Source organism: Bos indicus, chromosome 24 (assembly GCF_029378745.1).
Source record: "Bos indicus isolate NIAB-ARS_2022 breed Sahiwal x Tharparkar chromosome 24, NIAB-ARS_B.indTharparkar_mat_pri_1.0, whole genome shotgun sequence".
NCBI lineage: Eukaryota > Metazoa > Chordata > Mammalia > Artiodactyla > Bovidae > Bos > Bos indicus.
Genome location: NC_091783.1, coordinates 35,853,055 through 35,880,832, shown reverse-complemented (window position 1 = coordinate 35,880,832; position 27,778 = coordinate 35,853,055). Strand labels below are relative to the sequence as shown.

At 41.5% G+C, this 27,778-nt stretch overlaps 1 protein-coding gene and 1 pseudogene across 1 annotated transcript; both read right to left on the bottom strand.

The window, feature by feature from the left end:
- Positions 1 to 370: 370 nt before the first annotated feature.
- CLUL1 (clusterin like 1) lies at positions 371 to 26,248 on the bottom strand. Its single transcript, XM_019986551.2, has 7 exons — positions 26,073 to 26,248; positions 24,273 to 24,421; positions 18,724 to 18,891; positions 15,833 to 16,265; positions 10,557 to 10,694; positions 6,393 to 6,607; positions 371 to 2,246 (listed from the first exon to the last, which is right to left on the bottom strand). Exons 1-7 carry the CDS (start codon positions 26,245 to 26,247, stop codon positions 2,058 to 2,060), a joined length of 1,467 nt encoding a protein of 488 aa, XP_019842110.2. The 5' UTR covers position 26,248; the 3' UTR covers positions 371 to 2,057.
- A 1,172-nt stretch (positions 26,249 to 27,420) lies between these two features.
- LOC139179549 (U6 spliceosomal RNA) lies at positions 27,421 to 27,511 on the bottom strand (annotated as a pseudogene).
- Between the last annotated feature and the right edge of the window lie 267 nt (positions 27,512 to 27,778).

Genomic DNA, 27,778 nt, shown 5'->3' with positions numbered 1-27,778 from the left:
TCATATATTTGGAGGAGGGGAGGGAGAGAGAGAAAGAGGAAAGAAGAGGAAAAGATGAGGGAGATAGATGACAGACAGGAAAAGAAGAGAAAACAAGGAAATACGTCACCTGAGAAGTTTCTCCCCCATGGAAAGTAAAGACACTTTCCACTCCCAGAGGGCCCCTTAGGGCACTCACTAAATGCCACCTCGAATTACTATTTTGTGCATCTTTTCTCTCCTAAACTCATTGTTTTCTTCTCCACAGTACCTGGGTCTTGTGCCTTCACTTAAAGTGAAAGTGAAAGTGTTAGCTGCTCAGTTGTGTCTGATTCCTTGTGACCCTATGGACTGTAGCCCACCAGGCTCCTCTGTCCATGGAAATCTCCAGGCAAGAATACTGGAGTGGGTAGCCATTCCCTTCTCCAGGGGATCTTCCTGACCCAGGGATCGAAACTGGGTCTCTTGCATTGCTGGCAGATTCTTTACCGTCTCAGCCACTAGGGAAGTCCCGTGCCTTCACTTAGAAGATGCTAAAAAGATATTGGTTGATTGATGTAACAACAACCTCTCCAACATTCAGAGATAAAGGGAGAGGCAGCGAATCTAGAAATACCCAGCTTAATTATACATTGATAGGGACCTACTAACAAGGTCCCTTATGAGTAATAACTTAGAATTAACATTTAATGCTTCTTTAAGATTGACCATTTTACCAAAGGAGAATACTATGTACAGTTCTAATTGTGCCATTAATTCAGAAGATTATCCTAACAGAGATGGTAATGTACGTCTGAAATGTCATTTAGTTGTTTTTCCTGTAGACCGAACAGATTTACATTTCGTCTTACTGTAGGATTACCATGGAATAGAAGTACTTATACTAAAGTTTAAAGATGAGAACACATTGATACAGTGTTCAATCTACATTTACCTAGCTATTTTAGCAACATATCTTCTAATTTGAAATCTCAAAATTATTTATTCATTATAGAAAATTGTAAAAATATCAAAAGATGAAAAGGTTAAAAAAAATCATCCATTTCCAACCGTAATTCCTGCCAACCCTTTTTATTTTTAATGCAGATTGTAGATTTTTTTTCGTTTTGATCATTACATTTATAGAGTTTTATACTCATTTTTCACTTTATTTTTTTCAACCAAATGTCCCAACAGGAACCAGTTTAATGTGGCAATTATGATTCAGAGAAAACTAAGTTAAAATTTGCCTCTACCCCCTACTGACTTGAGTAATTCATTTGGTTGCTCAGATAGTAAAGCATCTACCTGCAATGCAGGAGACCTGGGTTCCATCCCTGGATAGGGAAGATTTCCTGGAGAAGGAAATAGCAACCTGCTCCAGTATTCTTGTCTGAAGAATCCCATGGACAGAGGAGCCTGGTGGGCTACAGTCCAAGGGGTCTCAAAGAGTCAGACATGACTGAGCAACTAACACTTGGACCCTGAGTCTCAAGTTTCTTTTCTGGAAGATAGTAATAATAATATTTGCCTTATAGATAGGCTTAGAATAAACTCTTGTTCCAGCAGATGTCATGTCATGATTTAAATTTTATAAATATTTTTAATGGTTTTATAAGATATTTGGAGCATATTTAGCCACAGCTTTTAACCATTTCTGGTTTTTAGACATTCAGATGACATTCAGTTTTTAACAGTTTACTATTTTAAATAATTTGCAAATATTGATCTTGCGGTGGGAACTTCAATTCAATTTTAGATTTACTCCTTTGGATTGATTCCAGAAGTGGAATTATTATATTAAAAAGAAATTTGATGACTCTTGATATGTATAATTGAATAACTTTTCAAAAAGACAAAACCAGTTTGTTTCTGGCAATCACATATAAGAATTCTCATTTCATTGCATTCTATCAGGATTTTTTTTTTTAATTTGAAAATTCAATAGGTAAAAACTGCTAACTTGTCTTAGTTTTCATGCCTTTGATTATTAATGAGGTTGAATACGTTTTCAAGGTATTCAAAAGCTAGTTTTGTCATTTTTCCCTTTTAAGAACCATCTATTCCTATCAGCAAACGTCCCTAATCAAATACTCTGCTTACCAAGATTTAAAATGTTCCTTAAAATGCTGTACAGCTTTGGCCAGCATGTAGCTAATGAAGTCGGAACTCTCAGCACTTTCTTCAAGAGGGATGGTGAGTGTGAAATTAGAGGAAGGCAGAATGCTTATGTCTATCATCTTTTCATCTTGTTTGGAGAAATTTCCTTCGTGAACACCTGGAACTACCTAAGAAGCAGGATCATACAATAAAAGGTTATTAACTTTTAGCACACATTCAGGATTAATTTAATACCATGTTAGTCAGGATAGGCTAGGTTGTGCCTGAGGTAACAAATTAGTCCAGCATTCCAGTGGCTTCATACAACATAATTTATCTCTCGCTTATGTTACATGTCCCAGCACAAGGACTGTGAACCACCAAGATGTTCAAGACCCTGGTTAAGAGAGGAAGATCATGTCAGTCTGTGGTAGCACGTGTAACAACATATGGCTTTCTTTGTACCCTCAGTAGGGAAAGAGAATGCATAACCACACGCAGGCTCCTCTCTATCTCAGTCTACAAACAACTCTTCATTTTTGTCCGTCTCATTGGCCAGATCTTAACAAATGGTATCACTTAACTGCAAGAGAAGCTAAACAGTCTGAGTGAGTGGATGGAGTATTTGGTGAGTGCTCCTTCCCAGGAGGTGCTAGCGGTAAGGAATCTGCCTGCCAATGCAGGAGATGCAAGAGACGTGGGTCTAATCCCTGGGTCATGAAGATTCCCTGGAGGAAGGCATGGCAACCAACTCCAATATTCTTGCCTGGAGAATCCCATGGACAGAGGAGGCTATAGCACATAGGATCACAAAGAGTTGGACACAACAGAAGTGACTTAGCACACACACTGGCTGTGCCACAAATGGTAATGTGATACACCAAGTTTTATACTGAGTTTTTGTAGCAAATTTACACTTTATGGTTTTATGTGTAATTTTTGTAAGAACCAGTCATCCGAAATGCACATCATTTACTCTCTTAATGAGTTCTCAAGTGTATATACTTTGACTTAATTAAATGAAACTGTAATGACATGCAATTGTAATCTAAAGAGAATTATATTGAAAATATTTTCAAATATACCTCCTTATAAGAAAAAAAAAACAAAATATTAAGAAGTCAAATAAAAATTGGTGATTTCTTGACTCTAGTTTACAAAGCTACCATAGCTTTCCTTTTTTGCCTTTTGGTAATTAAATAAAACACATTGAATTAGACATAAAGCATCTGTGTCTATCTCAATAAATAATTATAATGCTAATACCCATGTAACTGCAACCTAAAGCACAGAGCTTTTTTTACCTGCTGGAATTTGTGTATTTTTCACAGAAGATTCCTCTTCAGTATGTGCTGTTTTATAGATTTGTACTTTCGATTACATGATGAACTAAGAGTTGTCTTAAGAAAAATAACTTTTACAGGCAGTTCAGCCCAAGGATCCTGAAGAAAAATTGTTTGACCTTGAACCCCAGTTCTACCATTTACTAGCTGTGTGATCTCAGACACGTTGTGTAGCTTCTCTGTACCTTATCTGAAAATTTTGTAAAACAATTATACTTACCTTATAGGAACACTGAGGGTATTCAATTATATAATACATGGGGAAAGTTCTTAGAATATTGCCTGACAAATAGTAAGTGCTTTTTAGTGGTAATTATTATTAGAAAAATGTATCACCAAAAATGATGTGATTTTACTTTATATGGAGCTTTTTGTATGGAAATGCCTTTGTTATGAATATCAACAAAATTCTGCAAAGAAATTACCTTCAATTAAAAAATAAATACATTTAAAATATCAAAAATTTTAGTTAAATCAGTTAATGTTACTCAGAGACACTAGAATGGAAGCAAATAAAGCATAGAATGGAAATCTTGATGATGATAAAAAGAATTAAATACTGCCTCTACTCTTCTGAAGATTGAATACACCACTAAAATTTTTCTTAAAATTTCATTTTTCCCCATTCCTTACAAGAATTTTTATCCTTAAACTAAAAGTCTGTATTTGTCAGGATGAACACATATGTCAAAATATGTCAAATTATTTTATATCCTAAGGAATGATCTAGCTAATGAAGTAACAGGATTAGAGAGTCAGCAGGAATTGACAGTGGCTTTCAAAACCTTTTGACTATGGTCTGTGGTTACAAACAAGTTTGTTACCATGACTCAAAAACACACGTCTAGAAAACAAACTTATGATAACAAAGGGGAAAAGGGGGAGGGATAAATTAGGAATTTATCTATATATAAAATAGATAAATAACAAGGACCTCCTAGAGCACAGGGAACTACTTTCAATACCTTGTAATAACCTATAATGAAAAACAATCTGAAAAGAATATATTTATAAAACAATAACTTTGCTGTACATCTGAAACTAATGCAACATTGTAAATCAACTACACTCCAATAAAAAGAAAAAAGAAAAAAAGTCTTATGTATAATGTGTGTGTATGTGTGTGTGTGTTAAGTCACTTCAGTCCTGTCTGACTCTTTGTGACCCTATGGACTGTAGCCCACCAGGCTCCTCTGTCTATGGGATTCTCCAGGCAAAAAAAAAAAAAAAAAGAATACCGGAGTGGGTTGCCATGCCCTCTTCCAGGGAATCTTCCTGACCCAGGGATCGAACCCACGTCTCTTGTGTCTCCTGCATTGGCAGGCAGGTTCTTTACCACTAGCGCCCCCTGGGAAGCCCTGTATGATGTATCCACACATATAAACAGACATATGGAAATGAAAGTTTCATGACATACGCGTCTGACTTATTAAATACAATGCACTCTAATGTTTTTTTCTTCTAGTCTGTCCTATTCCGTTTTCTGTTTGTTTGTTTTGTTTTAATGTGCTGGTTGTGACTCTAAACTTATTTCTCAACCACTGACCTCGTAGTTTGAAAGACAGTGACTCACTAGGATACAAGATGTCAGGTCAGATTGCCAAGAAGCAGAGCCTCGGCGTCTGACACAGTGATTTACGAAGAGTGCTTTCAGGTAGAGCTTTTAAGGGGATGAGGCAAGCAAGACAGAGAAGAGGGAGAAGCTAATTCAGGAAGTGGCTTCAGGTGAGCTCCAGCCTCAGCCTGATCCTGAGAGATAAGTGGCTCCAAGGACAACCCTTTGGAGAAGGTTGCAGGGGTGAGCAGTTAGCATCGGTCTGGGGAGGGCACTAACATTACATGCTGCACAAAATACTGCACCTCCGATAGCTCTGCCCAGTGATTCCTGTAGCCAGGTCTTTTTAGGAGCCCACCAACACCAGCCTCATCAGGAACCACTAGCCTGTGCATCGTGTATTAACGTCATATGTGTGTGTGTGGAGTCGGGGAGCATTAGGAAAGAAATTCAACCACTGTTTTATGTTATGCAACAGGAGTTATTGATGAGAAGTGGGAGAGATATGGTACAAGTGCAACTTAAGATGGCAATCTGATTATTTGTGAATATTAATATAAAAATGTGTTTAATTCTCAAAGTAAGTCAGCAGCTTATTGTGTCAAAAGCTGGTGAGAGCTATAATTTACAGAGCTCTTGTTTCAGATAAGGAATCTATACTCATCACTTTACAGGCACCCATATTAAAGTAGCTATTTTTGTTCCCATTTTCCAGGTGGAATTTTCCCAAACTCACTCAGCTGATAAGTTTCAGAGCCAGCTTTTGAACTCAAGTTTCTTTACCTGAAAATCTTCTCTCTTAGAAACAATATTGGCCAGGTTTCTTCAAGGTTACCTGTTTCAGTTATATCACACTATAGCTCTCTGTGAATTATAGCTATAATTCACACTATATATAGTTCTTATTAGAATTAGCCATCACTGGGGGCTTCCCTGGTGGCTCCGGGGTAAAGAATCTGCCTGCCAATGCAGGAGACACAGTTTCGATCCCTGATTTGAGAAGATCCCATGTGCCGCGGGGCAACTCAGTGCATGCGCCACAGTGACTGAGGCCACGTGCCCTAGAGCCTGTGCTCCTGAAGAAGAGAAGCCACTGCCATGAAAAGCCTGCACACTACAGCTAGAGAAAACCCCACACAGCAAAAGCCCCTGCATAGCCAAAGACAAATAAATAATACTGTAAAAAGAATAATAAAGTGCAGATGATTAAAACAAAGAATTAGCCATCTCTGGATTAGAAAGTATTTTGTGTTTTAAGTTGGTTTTCTCTATAGTGTCTTGTTTTCTAAAGGCCATGCACAAGTCAGCCTGAGTACAATCACAATGTATGAATATCCTCCTGCAGCTTGTTGTCAAATTCAGATGGAATTAATAAGAAACAGAAAAATCAATGTATGCACATGTAATCTCCATATCTGTTCTTGGCTCTCCATTACCTTTATGAAACTGAAGATGTTCTCGCTTCCTGGGGTCTGGCTGGCCAGCTCTGTTACCCAACCAAACTGCTCTCTCATCTTCTCCATCAGATACGTGGTGTCCTCCAAGTGATGCTGGGTCATCTGGAGTACCTGGGCATACTGCTGATTGGATATGTTGACCAACTCAAGGGCCTCATCCGCCTTTGTGTATAGTTCAGGAACAGCAGGGCAGTCTAGCAAAGAAGGAAGTAACAGGGTAAAGGAAAAGGTCCATGGGCTTTGGAGTTGGGTAGTGTAAATTTAGGGCCTTCCCAAGGAGGCCTGGCGTGCTGTAATTCATGGGGTCGCAAAGAGTCGGACACGACTGAGCGACTGAACTGAAGTGAACTGGTGGCTCAGCCCTAAAGAACCCGCCTGCAATGCGGGAGACACAGGAGACACAGGGTTGATCCCTGTCTTGGGAAGATCCCCTGGAGGAGGGCATGGTAACCCACTCCAGTATTCTTGCCTGGAGAGTCCCATGGACAGAGGAGCCTAGTGGGCTACAGCCCATGGGATCCCAAAGAGACCTACGTGACTAAAGTGGCTAAGCACACATGCATGAATGCTCAGCAGCAAAAAGGAAAAAAAAGGATTGTGGATTTAAGTCCCAGCCCTTAAGCTTTCTGTTTTCAGCCTTTTTGACCATGAGTGAGTTTTCAACCAGGTTCAAAGGGCATGAATGAAATAACACTGCAAAGTGCCTGAGCACAGGGTCAACACACACTGAGGATTTAGCAAATGTGCCTTTTCCTTGTCTTCCTTTCCTTAGCATCTCTGAAGGTCATTAGGACTGCTCCCTGATACTCAGGTCAGGACACATGGGAGTGTGCACTCCCCTGCCACCTGGACGTTGAATGTGCCATCTTCAAAGTGATGTGTCTCGTTGTCCGAGGAAGCCTTTAAGAACGGTTTAGGGTTTATCATGCTCTCTCCCCTGACAGTGGAACTGGTTTTGCTCCGTATGGTGGAGGCTCCATCCTGACACAGAGCTCACACAAGCTGTAATTGATGAATCATAAATGGTATCACCAATTCAATGGGCATGAATCTGAATCTGAGCAAACCCCAGGAGATAGTGGAGGACGAGGAGCTTGGCGTGCTGCAGTCCATGGGGTCGCAAAGCATCAGACTCGACTGAAACAACTTAGCACGCACGCATGCACATGCATTTGAAAAGTAATTCAAGAAAATATTTTGAAAACAAAGGGAGTCACAGTTAACAAGATATAGTATACATTTGAAAGGAGATCCAGATATTCTTTTAAAATGTCTTCATTTGCAAGTTTAGAGTTGTTAACTTTTAAAATAGTGATGTAAATTTTCTTTAAATTATGCCGGAAGAAGGTGGTGACTTCCCTCATGATTTTAGGCAAGGAGAATTCTACAAGGGATTCTCATTTACTCTTTCAGAGAGTGGGAAAAGATTTCCCTAAAATAAAGGTGAAACTTACTGTAAAACACAATCACGTGAGAAAGGAAAAAGTAGAACTATCTCTATTCACAAATGACATAATTTTGTAAACAGAAAAATCTTAAGGAATGTCTTTCGTTGTCGTTCAGTTGCTAAGTCATGTCCAACTCTTTGTGACCCCAAGAACTGCAGCACACCAGGCTTCCCTGTCCACTATCTCCTGGAGTTTGCTCCAATTGAGTCCATTGAGTCGGTGATGCTATCTAAACATCTCATCCTCTGCTGCCCTCTTCTCCTTTTGCCCTCAGTCTTTCCCAGCATCAGGGTCTTTTCCAATGAGTCAGCTCTTCACATCAGGTCGCCAAAGTATTGGAGCTTCAGCTTCAGCCCTTCCAAAGAATATTCAGGGTCACACAGGAACTATTAAAAGTAATAAATCAGGAAGGTTGTACTTAAACATACTGTCACCTGATGACTGCTGTAGGTTTAGTTAAAATCCATCATCTCATATGTTAATAGATAAAATGAAAAGAAAAGAAAATTCTCCTGTGATGTGAATTCTTAGGATTTACTCTTTTAATTTTCCTGTATATCACACAGCAGTGTTAGCTACAGTCGTCATGTTGCACATTACATCCCAGTACTTACTTATCTTGTAACTGGAACTTTGTACCTTTTAACCACCTTGCTCTAATCACCTCCCCAGCACCCTCCCCCCATCTTCTCTATTATCTTGTGACAATCAGGGAGAGATTATTCTTCAAGTGTTTCACTAGACATAAGGAAGTTAGTGATACATCAGTGGGACGTTTGAATTGGACTATTCTTATAAGAGGTCAGTAGAAGGGAATGGCACCCCACTCCAGCATTCTTGCCTGAAGAACTCCATGGACAGAGGAGCCTGGTGGGCTACAGTCCATGGGGTCGAAAAGAATCGGACACGACTGACCAACTAACACTTCCACATTAGTGTATACTTTTCTGTTATAAAAATTTCTGTGTCTGTGTGCAACCTTGTAATTCTGGCTTGAAGCACAAACACTTGAATAATGAGAATCATAAATACTTCAGACATCTTACTTAATTCTTGAAATACCTGTGTGTAGTAGCTATATTAGTTTCATTTTCCCAATGATGAAACAGAGGTGTGGAGAGTCACCCAGTGAGCAATTCTGAAGAAATTAGACCCCCATCTGCTCTAATAAAAAGCTTGAGTTATATTTGATCTCTTGCTCCAATTCTTAGCCACACTTTTTAGAATTTCCTTCCCTTAAAGAAGCAGAAGTAGAGGAATCAAAAGTTCTTCTTGGCCTTAGTAAGAATATTTGTGTTGAGGCCCTAGTAGATGGGAAGTGACTTCAGTTGGGGAAGGGACTTGAGGGTCAGAGGAAAGTGAGAAGGGCCAGTGGAGATCATTTTTCTCCTGGGGAAAGAATGAAAGGTGGATATTAGTCAGGTCTAGGATGTGACAGGCTGCTTGGGGCTTGTGAGAAGCCACTCAGTTCAGTTCAGTCACTCAGTCGTGCTGGACTCTGTGGTGACCCCATGGACTGCAGCACACCAGGCTTCCCTGTCCACCACCAACTCCTGGAGCTTGCTCACATTCATGTCCATGGAATTGGTGATGCCATCCAACCATCTCATCCTCTGTCATCCCCTTCTCCTCCCACCTTCAATCTTTCCCAGCATCATGATCTTTTCTAATGAGTCAGTTCTTCGCATCAGGGAGCCAAAGTATTGGAGCTTCAGCTTCAGCATCAGTCCTTCTAATGAATATTTGGGACTGATTTCCTTTAGGATTGATCTCCTTGCAGTCCAAGGGACTCTCAGGAGTCTTCTCTAACACCACAGTTCAAAGGCATCAATTCTTTGGTGCTCAGCTTTCTTTATGGTCCAACTCTCACATTCATATATGACTACTGGAAAAACCATAGCCTTGACTAGACAGACCTTTGTTGGCAAAGTAATGTCTCTGCTTTTTAATATGCTGTCTAGGTTTGCCCTAGCTTTTCTTCCAAGTAACAAGCATCTTTTAATTTCATGGCTACAGTCACCATCTGCAGTGGTTTTGCAGCCCAAGAAAATAAAGTCTGTCACTGTTTCCATTGTTTCCACATCTATTTGCCATGAAGTGATGGGACCAGATGCCGTGATCTTAGTTTTTTGGATGTTGAGTTTTAAGCCAGCTACCCTTATTTAAAAATTAAGTTGGCCAAAAATTTCATTTGGGTCTTTCCATAAGATGTTACTTATGTATGAAATTTTTGGCCAATCCAATACTGAATCACTAAATACAGTTAGTAATTAACCCACCAACTGGAAGAAGTTAATGTCACTTAAAAAAAACAAACAAAAAACTCACTTGGCCAAAAAGTTGCTTACACAATGTGAAAACTTTTTCCTGGATGTTTTTTTTTTTTTCTCTTTGCATTAAAAAGAAAATAATTGCCTTAATTTGCCCAGAGATCTCTTTTGCTCACTTGAGTGTTTGGTCCTTAGCCATACATGTTTTTCACGGGAACAACAAGGGAGTTTCAAAAAGAGAAAAAAGTGAGTTGACCTACTTTTGAATAAGAGTCTACAAACCTGCGCAGAGCACCCCCAGGTGTCGCTGAGCTTGCGAAAAAGTGCTTGAAGGGAAGTAAATGAATCCATGATGCTTGTAAAAGTGAGATTCTGACCTCTGATCAGAAGGCAATTGAAATCCTGAGAAAATAATAATCACTTACCTGCCCAGAGGTAATCCTGACATTTCTGGCATCTTGCATGAAATTGGAGGCATTCGGACGAGTTCTGGCCAGGTTCTCCACACAGCCCTCTGCCCCGCACAGGCCACGTCGTGGAACTCAGTCCACCGTGGGCAGAATCTGCAAGGAACACAGCAGTTTCACACCAGTGTCATCAGAGTCTGAACTTTAAAGGCATGAGTGCGATGACATTTCTCTTTCTAACCAGCACTTTCAAAATCTTTGTTCTGTATTCAATTGCAGGCGGGCATACTGGTGTAACCAGTTGCTAAGACAATTTGACATCTATTAAAAGTGCCCATATCCTTTAATCCAGTAATCACATTACTATTAAAATATAATATTAATATTATTACTCATCATTACTATTATTACGACTTGCCCCAATTCCAACCTCCCACACAGAGGTTCATGCAAATAATTTTATTTTCAGGCAGGAATCTTGAGGAATTATGAATAGTCACTATCTTTTGGAAGAGAGACTTAAAGGGGTGGGAGAAGGCAGCTTTCATTTATTTTGTTCCTTTGAATATTTGAATTCTTTTAAATTTAGTGTGTCTTAGTTTTATCATTATTATTTCTGATGTCACTGGTGTTAACTAAATAGGGAATTATAAGCCACTTTTCTTTTTGGGCTTCTGTTAAAATTTTTTCTAGTAATTATCCTTGGCAGAGGATAAGATGGTTGTATGGCATCACTGACTCAATGGATAGGAACTTGAGCAAACTCCAGAAGATAGTGGAGGACAGGGAAGCCTGTTGTGCTGCAATCCATGGGGTGCAAAGAGTCAGACATGACTTAGCAACTGAACAACAACAAATTTTAACTTTTTCGAGCTATAATTCAAATGTGTACTGGAGTTCCAGAGATATTAGAAATGTCTGTTTCTTAAACTAGATGTAGGTATTTATGACTTTTTTTTTTTTTTTTTTTGCATTTCACATATATAATGTTATGAACAGTAGTTCAAAGATTTAGGAAAACATCTAAAGCAGATCTAAACATCTAAAAGAACCTTTTTTTTGTTCTAGAAGAATTAATCGTCCATATAAAAATGATGATAAAAAAGGAGTGCATGCAACAGAAAATTGATAATTCCCAACTGTTTCACACTAGGAAAAACTTATTATTAATTGGTAACCTGATGATATTCTGTTACATTAAATCCTTGATGTTAAACAATGAAACATTCCATTTTGAGATAAGTTGTGAAGTTTATTGTTTAAAAGCCTACCAGGCATTTGCTAGATCTTCTGGCGGGTAAAGCAGCACTCCCTTTGTAGAATACCAGTCATTCTTCCCCACTCCCTATAGATTTAGTGGCATCTCCTCTGGCCCCACAGAACCCCCATGAGTTCTACGGTAGAACATCTCTGCCTAATGTGCTGGTTCATTTTTGTCTTCTCTGTTAGTTTCTGAGTCCCTCGAGAGGAGGGATTCGGTCCTATCATCACAATCTTGTCATTCTTCTATACCTTCTTCTGTCATCTCAGTTACAACAAGGTTGTGTAACTGTCCACTGATCTGTTTTCCTTTCTTTGATGCTTAGTGCTCAGTCGTGTCCGGTTCTTTTGTGACCCCATGGACTGTAAGCCCACTAGGCTCCTCTGTACATGGGGATTCTCCAGGTAAGAATACTGGAGTGGGTTGCCAGGCCCTCCTCCAGGGCATCTTCCCAACCCAGGGATTGAACCCAGGTCTCCCGCATTGTAGGTGGAGTCTTTATCGTCTGAGTCAGCAGGGAAGCCCTCCTTTCTTTAAACTGAACTCCTAAAAGTTGGGAGCTGTGTCATCTGCATCATAAGCTACCCTTGTCTTTTTTGCAGCATCTAGATTAATACCTGCTATATTCAGGGGTGGCAAATTCTAGGTCTTTATGACAGCCATTCCCCATTCTATTCCCATGGCAGTGACCCATCACCTCCCTTCAGCCATGCCAACACAGAGCCTCAGGACCCCTTCTAGGCAACCCCTTCATCATTTTTATATGGGTGATTAATTCTTCTAGAACAGAAAAAGGTTCTCTTTAGATGTTTAGATCTGCTTTAGATGTTTTCCTAAATCGTTGAACTACTGTTCATAACATTATATATGTGAAATTCAAAAAAAGAACAGTCATAAAGTAAATACCTACATCTAGTTTAAGAAACAGACATTTCTAATATCTCTGGAACTCTCTGGCTGTGTGGAGAACTTGGCCAGAACTCGTCCAAATGTTTCCAATTTCATGCAACATGCCAGAAATGTCAGGATTACCTATGGGCAGGTAAGTGATTATTATTTTCTCAGGATTTCGATTGCCTTCTGATCAGAGGTCAGAATATCACTTTTACAAGCATCGTGGATTCATTTACTTCTCTTCGAGCACTTCTAGTAATCATCTGTTCTCCCAGCTTGCCTGTTTCCTCTAGGGGAAAATTAAAGACAGTAACATTCTCCAGGGCAGGATTATAACCCAGATCACCTGGCACCCAGCGCTGTGTGAACCTGCTACACTACACCATTTTATCGAATCTTGTTGTGTAGTCTTTTAGTCGTGTCTGACTCTTCTGTGACCCCATGGACTGCAGCCTGCAAGGCTCCTCTGTCCATGGGATTCTCCAGGCAAGAATACCGGAGTGGGTTGCTATTTCCTCCTCCAGGGATCTTCTGGACTCAGGGATCAAACCCGCATCTCCTGCTTGTCTGGAAGATTCTTTACCACTGAGCCACTAGGGAAGCTCACTCAGAGAGTATATTATTGATGAGAGACATGTAATAGTTTGCTATTGCTGTTGTAACCGATTCCACACATTTAGTGCCTTGAAACAACATAGATTATTTTACAGTTCTGTAGGTCAGAAGTCTGAAATGGGACTCAGTGGGCTAATGCGAGTGTTGGCAGGGCTGATCTTTTCTGGAGGCTCTGGGGGAGAATCCATCTCCATGTCTGTCTAGTTTCTGGAAGTCACCACCTTCCTCTATTTTCATATCCAGCAAAGTAGGGCCAAGTCCCTCTCACTCTGCCATCCCTATCAATGCTTTTCTGCCTCCTTTTTCTACTATTAAGAACTCTTGTGATCTCACTGGAGCCACCTGCTGCTGCTGCTGCTAAGTCGCTTCAGTTGTGTCCGACTCTGTGCGACCCCATAGACGGCAGCCCATTCTCCAAGCAAGAACACTGGAGTGGGTTGCCATTTCCTTCTCCAATGCATGAAAGTGACAACTCCAAATACTCTCTCTGGTGTTTTTTTTTTTTTTTTTTTTTAAGTTTAATTTTTATTTATTTATTTGGCTTCACCAGGTCTGAGTTGCAGTACACAGGATCTTCGTTGCTGAGTGCAGGATCTTCATGCCGGCATGAAGGATCCAGTTCCCTGATCAGAGACCAGACTCCGACCCTCTACACTGGGAGTGAGAAGTTTTAGCCACTGGAGCACCAGAGAAGTTGCACTCTCCCTATTTTAAGGTCGACTGATTGGTAGCCACAATTCCATCAGCAGCCTTACTTTCCCTCAGCCATGTAACTTAACATTTTCACAGGTTCTGGGGATTAGTGGAGAAGGCAATGGCAACCCACTCCAGTACTCTTGCCTGGAAAATCCTATGGACGGAGGAGCCTGGTAGGCTGCAGTCCATGGGGTCTCGAGGAGTCAGACACGACTGAGTGACTTCACTTTCGCTTTTCACTTTCATGCATTGAAGAAGGAAATGGCAACCCACTCCAGTGTTCTTGCCTGGAGAATCCCAGGGACAGGGGAGCCTGGTGGGCTGCCTTCTACGGGGCTGCACAGAGTCGGACACGACTGAAGCGACTTAAACAGCAGCAGCAGCAGCTGGGGATTAGGATGTGAGTATCTTTGGAAAGGGACTTCCCTGGTGGCTCAGATGGTAAAGAATCCGCCTGCAATGCAGGAGACCGAGGTTCCATCCCTGGGTTGGAAAGATCCCCTGGAGAAGGAAATGGCAACCCATTCCAGTATTCTTGCCTGGGAAATCCTATGGACAAACAGCAGGATTTCTGGAAGGAGCTTTTTTCATTTTTCATCAAAGAACATACCTGTCCTTGGCCTAATGGTCCACAAAGATAAGTTCAAGGAAACACAGATTCTCCTTGTGGCCCACATGACATCTCTCATTTCTGAGACGCTGGGTCCCACCCACTCCACAGAAGCCCAAAGAAGGAACCTTCTCCTGTGTTACAACATAAAGCAAGGGCTTCCTTGGTGGCCCAGAGGCTAAGACTCTGCACTCCCAACGCAGGGGGCCTGGGTTCAATCCCTGGTCAAAGTTAGATCCCACATGCTGCAACTAAGACCCAGTGCTGCCAAATTAATTTAAAAAATATAAAGCAGGATTGTTTTTCCAACATAGAATATCAGGGGGCATGAGTGGTACTGGTAGAAGGCAATTCTTATAAGTTACAGAAGTTGCTATTTCTGTAGTTTGGGGTTTGTCTGTGAGCACCGAATCTGGTTTTGTGCACAAATGTTGTGATTTAAGGAACTACAGTAGCGATGCGGAGGAGGCCGTGGAGGGCCCTAAATGTGACCTGGTTTTACATGGCACTAAAGCATCTTCCTTCGGAGAAGGCAATGGCACCCCACTCCAGTACTCTTGCCTGGAAAATCCCATGGATGGAGGAGCCTGGTGGGCTGCAGTCCATGGGGTCTCTAAGAGTTGGACATGACTGAGCGACTTCACTTTCACTTTTCACTTCATGCTTTGGAGAAGGAAATGGCAACCCACTCCAGTGTTCTTGCCTGGAGAATCCCAGGGATGGCGGAGCCTGGGGGGCTGCCGTCTATGGGGTCGCACAGAGTCGGACACAACTGAAGCGACTTAGTAGTAGTAGTAGTAGTAGTAGTAGTAGTAGTAGTAGTAAAGCATCTTCCTTAACTGGGAGCTGAGGAGCCTGGACTGATTTTAAAGAAACCTCATGATGTTCAAGCAGAATAGAGCTGAGTGTCTGCCCAAGTTTTAATAAAGAAGGCTACCATCTTTTTAAAGTTCTCACCTTACCAGCATTTTCTTTGTCAGCTTTGAACATTTGCTTTAGAAAGAAAAAACAGCCCCACAAAGCTCTTGACAAAGACAGGAGAGGGCTGGTGTTTGGGAGACCTCAGAGTCTCTTCTAAGGGGCTATGAGACTGATTATCCATTAACCACCTCTCTTGGAAACATTGTATGACGACTTAGAAACAGTTACCATTTCCAAAGCTAAATAAACTTAACTTTAGTGTAGATATCTAAGTAAAAATAATCTTTTAATACTTGCCTTTGTCTTGTTTGGATAAGTCCTCAATGGCCTTCAGCATCTCTGTAACTGTTGCGCTGACACTTTGATAAACAGAGAGGCTGAAATTACAAAACAGCTGGAAGAAGCTGGGAATGTCCCAACTCTGCATAGGATGTGCTTTTTTTGCTGGCTCTTTGGAAAAAGCTGGAAAAAAGTAAGGCTCCATGGAGTCTGTGTCTGACATAAAGTATGATTGAAAAGCCAGGTCAAATTCTTGTTGCATCTGTTTGAAGACGTGAAAGCTCATGTTATAGAGAAATCCCACATCCACGGTCAGCTGGCTGAACACATTCTCTATCTGCATCAGCTGTACATCTTCCTCAGTGAACTTCTCACCAACAGGGAGCTCTTTTTCATCGTCTTCATGGAAAGGAAAGAGAAACTGATATATCTTCCGGAACACCCGTTCAATCTATGGGGAGGGGTGGGGAACAGAAATGAAATAAATGTATTTTCTTCCAGGACTATTTTTTATTGTAAACTTTTAAGTCAACTTACAGAAGTCATTCCAAATCAAGAACAATCCTGGGCAAACTAGGAAGAGGTGATCCACTTCAAGATCACTACTCATGTACCTGGCTTTGGGGCTGCCCCAGTGGCTCAGTGGTAAAGAATCCGTCTCAATCCAGGAGCCACAGGAGATGCGGGTTTGATCACTGGGTCAGGAAGATCTCCTGGAGGAGGGCATGACAACCCACTCCAGTATTCTTGCCTGAAGAATCCCGTGGACAGGGGAGACTGGGGGGCTACAGTCCATGGGGTCACAAAATTAGCATACATGTATGCACCTGGCTTTGACTTTGATTATGGAATAGGGTCTGAAATTCCTCCTGGTTTCTCTTTGCCTACCGAAAGACCTAAGAAGGCCAAGTTTTCAATACTGTTGACAAGCCACAGCCCTTATGTACTGGTGGTGGTTGGCATGCATGGTTTTAGACCATGATGATTGCCTGAAAACTGTGAAGGCTCCCGTCTTTCATTTCTGCCTTAGTGTCTCAGGTTTCTTCCCCACCTAAGTGGGATGTTATTAGTGTCCTCCTACTCTCCTTGGGCTCATGTTTTTAAATTAGTCCATGGAGAGAAGATCAGTACATTTGCACTGAGCTATGGATCCTTTCAGAGAAGGCAATGGCACCCCACTCCAGTACTCTTGCCTGGAAAATCCCATGAACGGAGGAGCCTGGTAGGCGGCAGTCCATGGGGTCGCTAAGGGTCGGAAATGACTGAGCGGCTTCACTTTCACTTTTCACTTTCATGCATTGGAGAAGGAAATGACAACCCACTCCAGTGTTCTTGCGTGGAGAATCCCAGGGACGGGGGAGCCTGGTGGCCTGTCGTCTATGGGGTCGCACAGAGTCGGACACGACTGAATCGACTTAGCTTAGCATGGATCCTTTTTGTTGTGGTGGTTGTTCAGTTGCTAAGCTGTGTCTGACTCTTTGCAATTGGCGATTAATACATCTAAATAGGTTACTTAAGGATATTACATATTACCAGTGATCAAAGCCCTCCTTGGCTGCAGTCAAAGGAATGAAGCTCTAATTATAGAATTTCTTACTCTTTGAGGGAGATCTTCCAGGAATCACACCATGTTCTCCTTCAACTTTGTGACATTTAAGATCATGCCAGAGTTGCCCTTGTATGAAAGTGATGTGACCATGTTGTGTGTTTTGGAACATAACAACCATCGACCATCACTGCTGGAACACCACCATCCACCCCGCTACCCCAGTTCTGTTCAAAGAGTTCTCCAGGAATCCTTAGAGGACTCATCCCTTTCTCAAAAAGTAAACTGGGTGGATCATCTGCCTCTCTCTTTGTCAGCTTCTGTTTACCTCAATCCAGACACAGAAACAAAAATTTAAAAGTCCAAGTAATTGTCCTAAGGTTACACAACTATCACAGACAGGAATGGTCCTCAAAGCTCCTGACTTCCACCCAGTGCTCATCCAACATACTCTGCTGTATCTGAGACTGGCTACAAAAATAGAGCAGATGCAATTAACAGTGGAGGCAAATGAACTTGGCATATGAATTATCCTAGGGGTTTCTCCCTCTGTAATTGGGGATGGCACTGCCAAGCCAAGAACAGACTCTAATTAGTGCATGCTCTGACAGGGAGGAGGATTTCACTGTGTTTCATACTCAGCCCACTTCTTCAAGGGGGAGGGCCAAAAGCAGAGGAGCCTTTTATGGGTCAGAGCTCATCCTATTCAGGTCACCGCCCTCTGTGATTCTCTCTGCCCAGAAGAGAGCCCAAGGGAACAAGAAAAGAAAACATGCCAGTCCTATAGGACATAGATTGAGATAAAGGGGCCATGAATGTGGGCACGTGTGTGTGTGTGTGCACACGCATGTGTGTGCTGCCACAAGAAGGCAAGCCCATTGAAGAAAAGATTCAGGAGGCAGAGAATGCCTTCAAAGGTTTGGCCTCCAGAGAAAACAAAATCAAAGCAGGTTGAAATCAGAAACTATAATACTATTGCTCAGAATGTAATTCGGCAAATATTTATTGAACACCTACAATGCTTAAATGAAGGCAGATAAGATACTGTTCCTGCCCTCATAGAGCTTACAATCTAGCATGAATAGGTTCACAAATAACAAATAAAAGGCAGAAAGAGGGTATTTCTAAGAGATACAAACAGTGTCATGAGAAGGGGGACAGACACTGGGTGGCTGTTCTAACTCATAAATTACATACCCACCGGTGATTCATACAGGAATATGAAGGCTAGATTCCAGGTTGCAAAAGGTCACTATCAGATCAGCTATCTCTATTCTAAATATTAACATAAATTACTTTTAAAAAGTAAGCTGAAGCAGGTACCTTAAGAACTTAGCAATCTTGAGTTCTGCTTTTCCCTTACCGTGGATTTCATAGAGGACCAACTGCTTTGGCAGGTTGTATAAAATCTCATGCAGTCACTTTCCAGGCAAGATTTGCATTCGTCCCAGGAATCCATCAGAGACACCTGGCATAGCCTTTCTTCCTCTTCTAGATGTTCTTGAACTTCATTCATAAGCTTCAGGGCCTCCTAATTAAAAAGTAGAAACACACCCTATTTTCCATTTCATGACTTTGTGTGCTATATCTTAATTGATTTCTCACTTTACAAAATGTGCATATTCTAAACTAAACCTCATTTCTGCTACAAATGAGCAGCTGATAGATTTACCCGGAATCTTTCAGTTAAGAGAAGGGCACCTCTTGATCCCTACTGAAAACTGGACACTTCTTATCCACCTGTTTATTTATACATTCAACAGCTGTTTATTGAGAGCTTGCTATGGGATGGGCATTCGCTGCTCATGAGTAAACCAGCCACAAAGACACAGCCCTTGCTCTGCAGAATGCCTAATTGATCTGCTTACTTATCTGTCTTCACTTCTAATCGTTGGAGGATGTGAAGATGGAATTTTAAGGCTGACAAAGTTGACACATTTATCTCCTTCATTTATGCTGCCTTTAATTTTTATATGCTCTTAAACACTGCCAGAAAGCACAACTCTGGTACATTACATCAAGCCTTCGCAGTGAGTTGCATTCTAATGGCAGAGATGCTGTGTTCTCAGCAGCTTTGTGTTTCTCGTCCATATTCCGAGCACGCCGCCTGGCGGTGCCTGCTGTACTCGACCAGGTCCCACCCAGCAGAGGTGACACCCGGTCCGGAGAATGTCAACCCCGCCCCCAGAGCTCCCTGCCAGGCCAGCATCCCATAGACCCCCCAGGCCTGCCTGCAAGAGGGGACTTCTGCAAACCGGCTCCCTCAAGGCCTGAGAAGTAGCTCAGGGGAGTTAGGGAAGCTAAAAGACGCGTCCATAAGAGGAGAGCCTTAGAGCTGATGGCAACTCCCTTAAGTGGAAAAACACGAGTGAGCACAGTTTCTAAAACCAATTTAGTGCGTAATTTTACCTACTGGAAAAGAAAAAGATAAGCACCCCTTCCTGGCATATTTAGCCCCAAGAAACAACTGGGCAATGACTATCTCCCACATCTCTGCTAAGCTTGGAATTTTCATCTCTTCTAGTGGCAGAATCCTGGGGTTAAGCCAGCTGTCCTTAGCAGCATGCCATATAGGAAACCGGCCGGCCCCCAGCCTACCAAACAAACTTCGTGATCTAGACAGGCTTAACCTATCTTTTGGGGCTTTGCAGAACAATTATGGAATCCTGCAACTTCTTAAGAAAGCTTGTTCCACCAGGGGAGGAAACAACACCACCCAAATTTCCTCAGTCTTTTTTAAATATTATGCTCATTGTCACAGTAAACCAAAATCCCAGTATTTCCAATTACAAACTACCCTCACTGTGGACCCTTGGGCAAATTTTTAATCATCTCTGAGCCCATTTCCTTTGTAGCAAACAGGAATACTCGTAGGATCTACTTCTTAAGTTTTCATATTGAGACAAGCAAGCAAGGCACCTAGCCTGTAATCATCTGATTTGCTTTCGCTTACCTCCAAGAGCATAATGAAAACCAACGGCCAAATCACATGGCCCAAGATTTGATAGTGAACTGTTGCCCCAGAGGAAGTAGATCTTTGGTTTAGGAATGTCCTGTCCAAGCTCTCTGCTTCGTCCAAATGTCCCACCCAGCGATAGATTTCATATTTAGAGTTGTCTTTCTGCAGTCAGTTTACCAAAGTCCGACCCAAACCTGGACAGGGGTGCGTGGTGTGGAATCACTTGAAGGGCTGCTTTAGGGTTTCCCACTTTAGTAAAAGAAAGCTTTAGATGCTGCCACTAATATAAAATGGGCTTCCCAGGTGGCACTAGTGATAAAGAACCCGCCTGCCCATGCAAGAGGCGTGGGTTCAATCTCTGGATCTGGAAGATCCCCTGAAGAAAGAAATGGCAGCCCACTCCAGTGTTTTTGCCTGGAGAATCCCATGGTCAGAAGAGTCTGGTGGGCTACAGTCCATAGGGTCACACAGAATCAGACACAACTGAAGCACACACGTATTAAACACAAACAGGGAGAAGCTGAGGAGGGGGACTGAGATCATGCCAGGTTACCCGAGGATGGATGGAGTTTTTTTTTTTCTGGGAGACTGGGATGTCCACCCCATATCTGCAAATTCATAATTTATGTAAAGTATCCTTTACTTTAGGTTTAAAATCATTTTAGGAAGGGAGACTTCGGGTTAAACAGATTTTTCCTTTTTAAAATGACATTTTGGGACTTCCCTGGCAGTTCAGTGGTTAAGATTCCACGCATCCAGTGCAGAGGGTGTGGGTTCCGTCCCTGGTGGGGGAACTAAGATCCCACGTGCCGTGTGGCATGGCCAAATAATGAGATAAATTTGAAAAAATAAAATAAAATGAATTTTTATGAGTGCCCATACTTCAAGACTATAATTCAAGGATTTAAAAAATAGAAGAAATAAGTCTTAAGAAATAATAAAAATTCCACTAGCTCCTGAGATTCTACAGCATCTGAAATGGAACTAACGCTTGCTGACCTCACACTGAGCTTTCTTTTCATAGTTTGTGCTGCCTCCTTGGCTCACCAGGAGGCCAGGGAAAAGGAGTAAAACAGAAAGTCCTAGGTCCCGAAGGCACAGCGCCAGCTCACTTTCTCCTGGGTCAGTAATGACAGGGTTGGGTTAACACATTAATTAACATTTCAAAACTCAGTTTCCTTAGCTGTAAAATGAAAATGATGGTTTACCCAGACGCTGGAAGGATGTGATAATGTGTTTTATAAGGGCCTGTAAATGATATCTAGTGTGGTTATTCCTGGTGGTCAGACTCACGAGCCCACCAGGGAAGAATCTGGCTTAGAGGAGCTTCCCCATTTCTTCATAAGGAGCAGGTTTTGATTTCTTCAAGGTCTTTTGCTGGCTGCTGAAAGGAAGGAGGGCTTGCAGCTGCTGCTCAAGCCGTCTCCTCACCAGGGACCCTGTGTGGCTGCACAATCAACCAGCTGGTGACAGGCTGACTCCAGCTCTGAGGTCACAGCCTGTGACATAGCCCTGCTTCAATGGCTCAGGGGACACCCAATGGCCACAGTGAGTGCCAGGAACTCCCTGGAGCTGGTGTGAAAGTGTTAGTCGCTCAGTCATGTCCAACTCTTTGTGACCCCATGGACTATAGCCCACCAGGCTCCTCTGTCCATGGAATTCTCTCCAGGCAAAAAATACTGGAGTGGGTAGCCATTCCCTTCTCCAGGGGATCTTCACGATCCAGGGATTGAACCAGGGTCTCCTGCACTGAGGGTCGATTCTTTACCATCTGAGCCACCAGGGAAGTCCTGGAGCTTGGTGATTCCCACCTTTATAGATCTAGGTCTAGAGAGGAGATATTAGAACTTCTATTTATTTTTTAATTTAAAAATCAACTATGGGGAATTGTTTAATGGGTACAGAGTTTTGGTTTTGCAGGAGACATGGGTTCAATCCCTGGGTTTGGAATATGCCCTGGAGAAGGAAACAGCAACCTACTCCAATATTCTGGCTTGGGAAATCCCATGAACAGAGGAGCCTGGCGGGCTAGAGTCCAGGGGGGTCTCAAAAAGAGTCGACATAACTTCATGACTAACAAACAAAAGAGTTTTGGTTTTGCAAAATAGGAAGAATTCTGGAGCTTGGTTGCCCAACAATGTAAACGTATTTAATACTATTGAGCTGTATTCATAAAAGTGGTTAAGACAGCAAATTTTATGATATATATTTTACCACAATTAAACATTTTTTCATGAAAATAAAGTTTAAAAATGTGGAAGATCTGGGTTCAATCCCTGGGTTGGGAGGGATCCCTCCTGGAGGAGGGCATGGCAACTGATTCCAGTAATCTTGCCTGGAGAATCCCCATGGACAGAGGAGCCTGGCAGGCTGCAGTCCATGGGGTCGCAAAGAGTCAGATACGACTGAGCATCTAAGCACGGTACGCACTCCCAATTTTAAAATTTAAAATACTTTGCAAATTATTTTTGTTATAGTTTTGACACCCTCTTTGATTTAAGGGCATGTTGAAAATAAATTTTTTAAAATTTAACTATTCTGAGTGTGATGTTAATCGTTATTGCCATTAAACTATGAGCCATGCAATGTCTGTAATTTAGAAATGTATTGACTTTATACTGTAACATATGAACAGTTTTTAATATGGCCCATGGATGTCTGAATATAATGTATATTCTCCATTGATAAGGTATATAGTTTAGACAGAAACTATTAAGTAAAGGTACATGAATTAAATTGATGAGGCTGATATACTATTTCACAGGCACTGGTGCTCGTGCCAGGCCATTGCCTGTGGCCAGCTGTGCGTGAGGACCCTGGGGAAGAGGAACTCTGTACATTCCAGAAGCATCGACACTGGTTGCCTCTGTTCACTTGGAGCCAGTTGCAGTGAATTGCCATTTAAGAGGACTCAGGTAAGTGAGGGCTTCCCAGGCGGCACTAAAGGTAAAGAATCTGCCTGCCAATACAGGAGATGCTGCAAGAGATGTGGGTTCGATCCCTGGGTCTGGAAGATCCCCTGGAGTAGGAAATGGCAACCCACTCCAGTATTCTTGCCTGGAAAATTCCATGGACAGAAGAGCCTGGCGATGTGACCGAATGACTGAGCACAGGTAAATGACGGTTTTTAACTACTTTAAACTAGCCCTCACTAAAAGGGCAGGAGACTTTAAAAGATTCTTGGGAAAAAAAAATAACCAGCAGATTAAAAAATATGAATAACTCCTGCTCAGGTAGATAAGAAATAATGGCAGGGCTAACACTTTTTTATTATGAGCTCTTTGTTGGCCTTGTGTCAGTAAAAATGATGATCTAAACAGATTTGGCAATAAGCTAAAATTTTTTCAAAATATGTAGAAGATTATTTGAAATATGGACTTGGTAGCAATTCATGTATCTAATTTATAAATAAATGAAAATGCATATATTCAGGAGTGGATGGTAACAATAATTACAGTAATAAGGATGGGAAAGAAAAAAAATTTTGTAGACCACTGATCTGGTCCAAAACTTCCAAACATTTTTGACTTGACATTCCAACTCAAAAGGCACCATGAAGCAGTTTTAAGAAAGTAGCATTTCCCAACTAGCATTGAATCCTCCAAACACCTGAGTATGGAGTCTTTCGAAGGCATAATCTACAAGAAATATGTTCTTTGAAGAAATTTGAAATTTTCTTCAAAGTCTTCCTCCAATAGGGTGGATTTCCAGAAAAACTATGTTTAGGGTAAATAAATTATTTCTCCACTGCATTCAGATGTGCACTATTTATGGTCCAGACATATTTCTGAACAGTTATACAGTTGTCGTTGCTGTTGTTTTTTAGGCTGCACCGTTCAGCATGCGGGATCTTAGTTCCCTGACCAGGGATCAAACCCATGGCCCTGGCATTGGGAGTGAGGCATCTTTACCACCGGACGTCCCAGGACAGGTATGATTTTCAGTGACTGTACCTGCTTTTCTTCTCTGCATTTCTTCAGTGTTCTCATTAGTTTGCTATGTTCCTCCTCTCTTCTTTCCATCAGGATTTTCATCTGCTTCATGCCAATCAAAGCCTTCTTCACCTCTTCATCTACGTCTATCTTCCCAGCCTTGGAAAAACCTAAAAGATTATGTTGTAGTTTTTTCCTTTAAGATCTGATCAGATTATAGTGTATCAGAATACAATGAGTTCCAGCCATTAAAAAGAATGAAATAATGCCATTTGCAGCTACATGGATGGACCTAGAGAGTGTCACATTGAGTGAAGTAAGTCAGACAGAGGAAAAATACCATATGGACATCCCTTACATGTGGAATCCAAAGAGAAATGATACAAGTGAACTTATAAAACAGAAAGAGGCTCACAGACTTAGAAAACGAACTCATGGTTGCCAGCAGAAGGGTTAGGGAGTTTGGGAAGGTCAAGTACACACTGCTATATTTAAAATGGATCACCAACAAGGACCTACTGTACAACACATGGAACTCTGCTCAATGTTAGGTGTCAGCCTGGATGGGTGGGGGGATTTGGGGGAGAATGGATACATGTATATGTATGGTTGAGTCTGTTTGCTGTTTACCTGAAACTACCACAGCATTGTTAATCAGTTACACCCCAATACAAAATAAAAAGTTGAAAGTTTTGTAATAATAATAATACAAAGAATACAATGAGTTTACCAGTTTTTTGTGTACCCCCAGCAGAGGCTTAATTGTTTTTTTATTGCATCAGACTCCAAAAGCAGATCACTATGCTTGGGCTATCAGCTACCACATGGAGGGGGCTACCCGCGCCCCCCACCCCCACCCCAAAGGAAATACCTTCTGTTCTTCACTTCTGAGCTTCCAGCCAAGTCAGAGTTCATTTAACCCCATCTTATCATTCTCCTCAGAGCCTGTTTTCATTTACCCAATTTTTTCTTTCTTTCCCTTAAAACTCAAGTGTGTTTATATTAGAAGAAAACATTGAATTTTCTTCACAGACAATTTATATTAAATGCCCAACTGGGAACCTCAAACAGAGAGAACAATTTCCCTTTCTTTCAGCTTCAATTACCTTCCCAGGAGGCATCAAACCTAGAAAGTATCTGGTATAATGCAAGATTCTTTAATAACCTCCTGGATGTCTCTAACACCCCTTTAAAAAGCCTTTAGTGAGTATGAAATTCATCGTTTGTCATACTCTTTTCACAATAGCCAACGTGGCCGCCAAAGGAGCTTAACCTGGCCTCCAAATTTATTTACAGATCCCCAAAAGGAACATTTAAACTAATTTATTTTTCTAAGATAGGCACCCAAAGCTATCTCGGCAAACAAAGGCTCCAATTTAATGAGCACAGACCAACCAGATTCGATGTCGCTCTAACCCATCCTTTCACGGTCTCACGAATAACTGCATGGATGACTTTAATTGTTTAAATGTTTCAAATGCTAGCAAAGAATTTCACTGTTCGTTAAAACCGTGCTCAGAGGACACCGAACATCTGGATGAACCCAAGCCGTGCAGCCTAAGACGTTGGCAAGTTTTATCTCTTTGATGGCGAACATCTGGAACTGTGAACCGTTCTCAGAGACACAATTGGAATTTTCTATTTTTAATCCAGATGTTTGGCGTCTTGTCTACTTGGCTTAAGAGCCTGGAGAACGTCTCCCTGTGAAACTAGAGGGCGTTCTGAATGCGGTTATCTCTCAACTGTAAATCACAGTAAGTGCCAGCAGGACATGGAAACAGGCAGACGGGACACAGTGCAGATAAAGATACCAGACATTACCCTTCGGGTCTTCACGGATGGAAGTTCGGTCCTTCCCTGTAGGCGCACACTGACAGTCTCTCAGCTGCAGCAGATACACGATAAACACCAAGATTGGCGGCTTCATGTTTCCGCCGTGACTGCGAAGGAAGGATAAACCTGTATCAGATGCCTTCCGTTTAGTTTCTGTTGGCATCAGTTGAAAACACCTGGTGAGTCAAAGCATTTTTCTGTCGATTTTTCTTTATGACTTTAGACAATGCATGTTGATATAGTTGAGACATAAGGAAACTTGAAATCTAAATAAATTCTTTGAAAAGACAACCCAAGTCCCTCTTTTGTTTGCATTCTTCATGGCAGTTAAATAAGGTCTTCATCTGAAGCATTTGAAATTTAAGGCAACCAAAAGTATGGATCCCAGCCCCGCAGAATCCAAATTTCATTTTATTTCCTTGTCAACAGTAAACAACCCCAAACACAGAATTAGCTATGTCAGAGGGGATTGTTTTTTCTCCAAAATTCTCAGGCCATAAGTAATTTTTAACCTAGATGGTTCACTACTTATTTTTTTTTTATGAAAGCAAGAACCCCTCAGATTTTTCTCATATATCTTATAAACGCCATCAGATAAATGAATCCTACACAAATTTTTTTCTTCTCAGATAATAAATTTCCTTTTATACAATTAGTTGTAAACATTGCCAGTAAAAACATATGCTTTCACAGTTATATCTCTAGATTATCTTAACTCCTCCCAAAAAGGATATTTATATTTTTATATATATATTTGTTATTTTGGAATACAAACCCAACCCTATATTATTTAATCTACATTTGGAATGTCTTTTTAAAATACTGGTAGTTACAAAGCTATCACATTTTACGTCTAGAATTATCATTTGAGCTAATTCTCTTTCTGTTAAGACCCTTTCAGTTCCGTGTTGGTCGGTCATTTGTGTACAACTGTTTGTGACCCCGTGGACTGTAGCCCGCCAGGTTCCTCTGCCCAAGGGATTCTCCAGGCAGGAATACTGGAGTCAAGAGCCATTCCCTTCTCCCGGGGATCAAGACCCTATTTACCAAATAAAATTTTAACATATTTACCACTAACTGCAGGCTCTCACCAACGAGGTTGCCACCAGCTTCTGTAAGGACCTTCACTTTCCTCTGATTTAATGTTTGTCTGTGTCAGGGATTTAATCTTGTTCTATTAATTTGATGACACAGCTCTTAATCCTATTAACCTAACATTGTGAGATTAAGGGTATGGTTTAGAATGTGGTAGGGTCTCGAAATAAACACTAGAGGGCGGGCTGTCTACACGATCAGGAACAGTGACCTTGAGCTACTTTATTTTACACAATTTTTTTTTAATATGGAATTCTTCATACATTTGCGTGTCATCCTTGTACTGGGGCCTCTGTATTGTTCCAGTGTTTGTATCTGTGTTGCCAAAACAAGCATACACAGATATGTTTGATAAGACTCGTTAAAGCCTTAGAAATATTTTTTAATTTGAAATTTTTTCTATGTATCTTCTTACACAGGCTTCCCAGGTGGTTCAGTGGTAAAGAATCCGCCTGCCAATGCAGGAGACGCTGGTTCCATTCTTGAGTTGAGAAAGTCCCCTGGAGGAGGAAATGGCTATCCACTCCAGTATTCTTGCCTGGAAAATTCCATGGACAGTGGAGCCTGGCAGGCTACAGTCCTTGACGTTTCAAAGAGTC

What these genes read in the sequence shown, in the direction of transcription:
- CLUL1 (XM_019986551.2), bottom strand. Translation starts at nt 26,247, where the DNA reads ATGCCAACAGAAACTAAACGGAAGGCATCTGATACAGGTTTATCCTTC. An exon ending in CTTATCCAAACAAGACAAAG is followed by an intron (nt 10,695 to 15,832) that starts GCAAGTATTAAA and finishes TGTTCCTTGCAG; the next exon opens with ATTCTGCCCACGGTGGACTG. An exon ending in ACATCTTCAGTTTCATAAAG is followed by an intron (nt 2,247 to 6,392) that starts GTAATGGAGAGC and finishes CCTGCTTCTTAG; the next exon opens with GTAGTTCCAGGTGTTCACGA.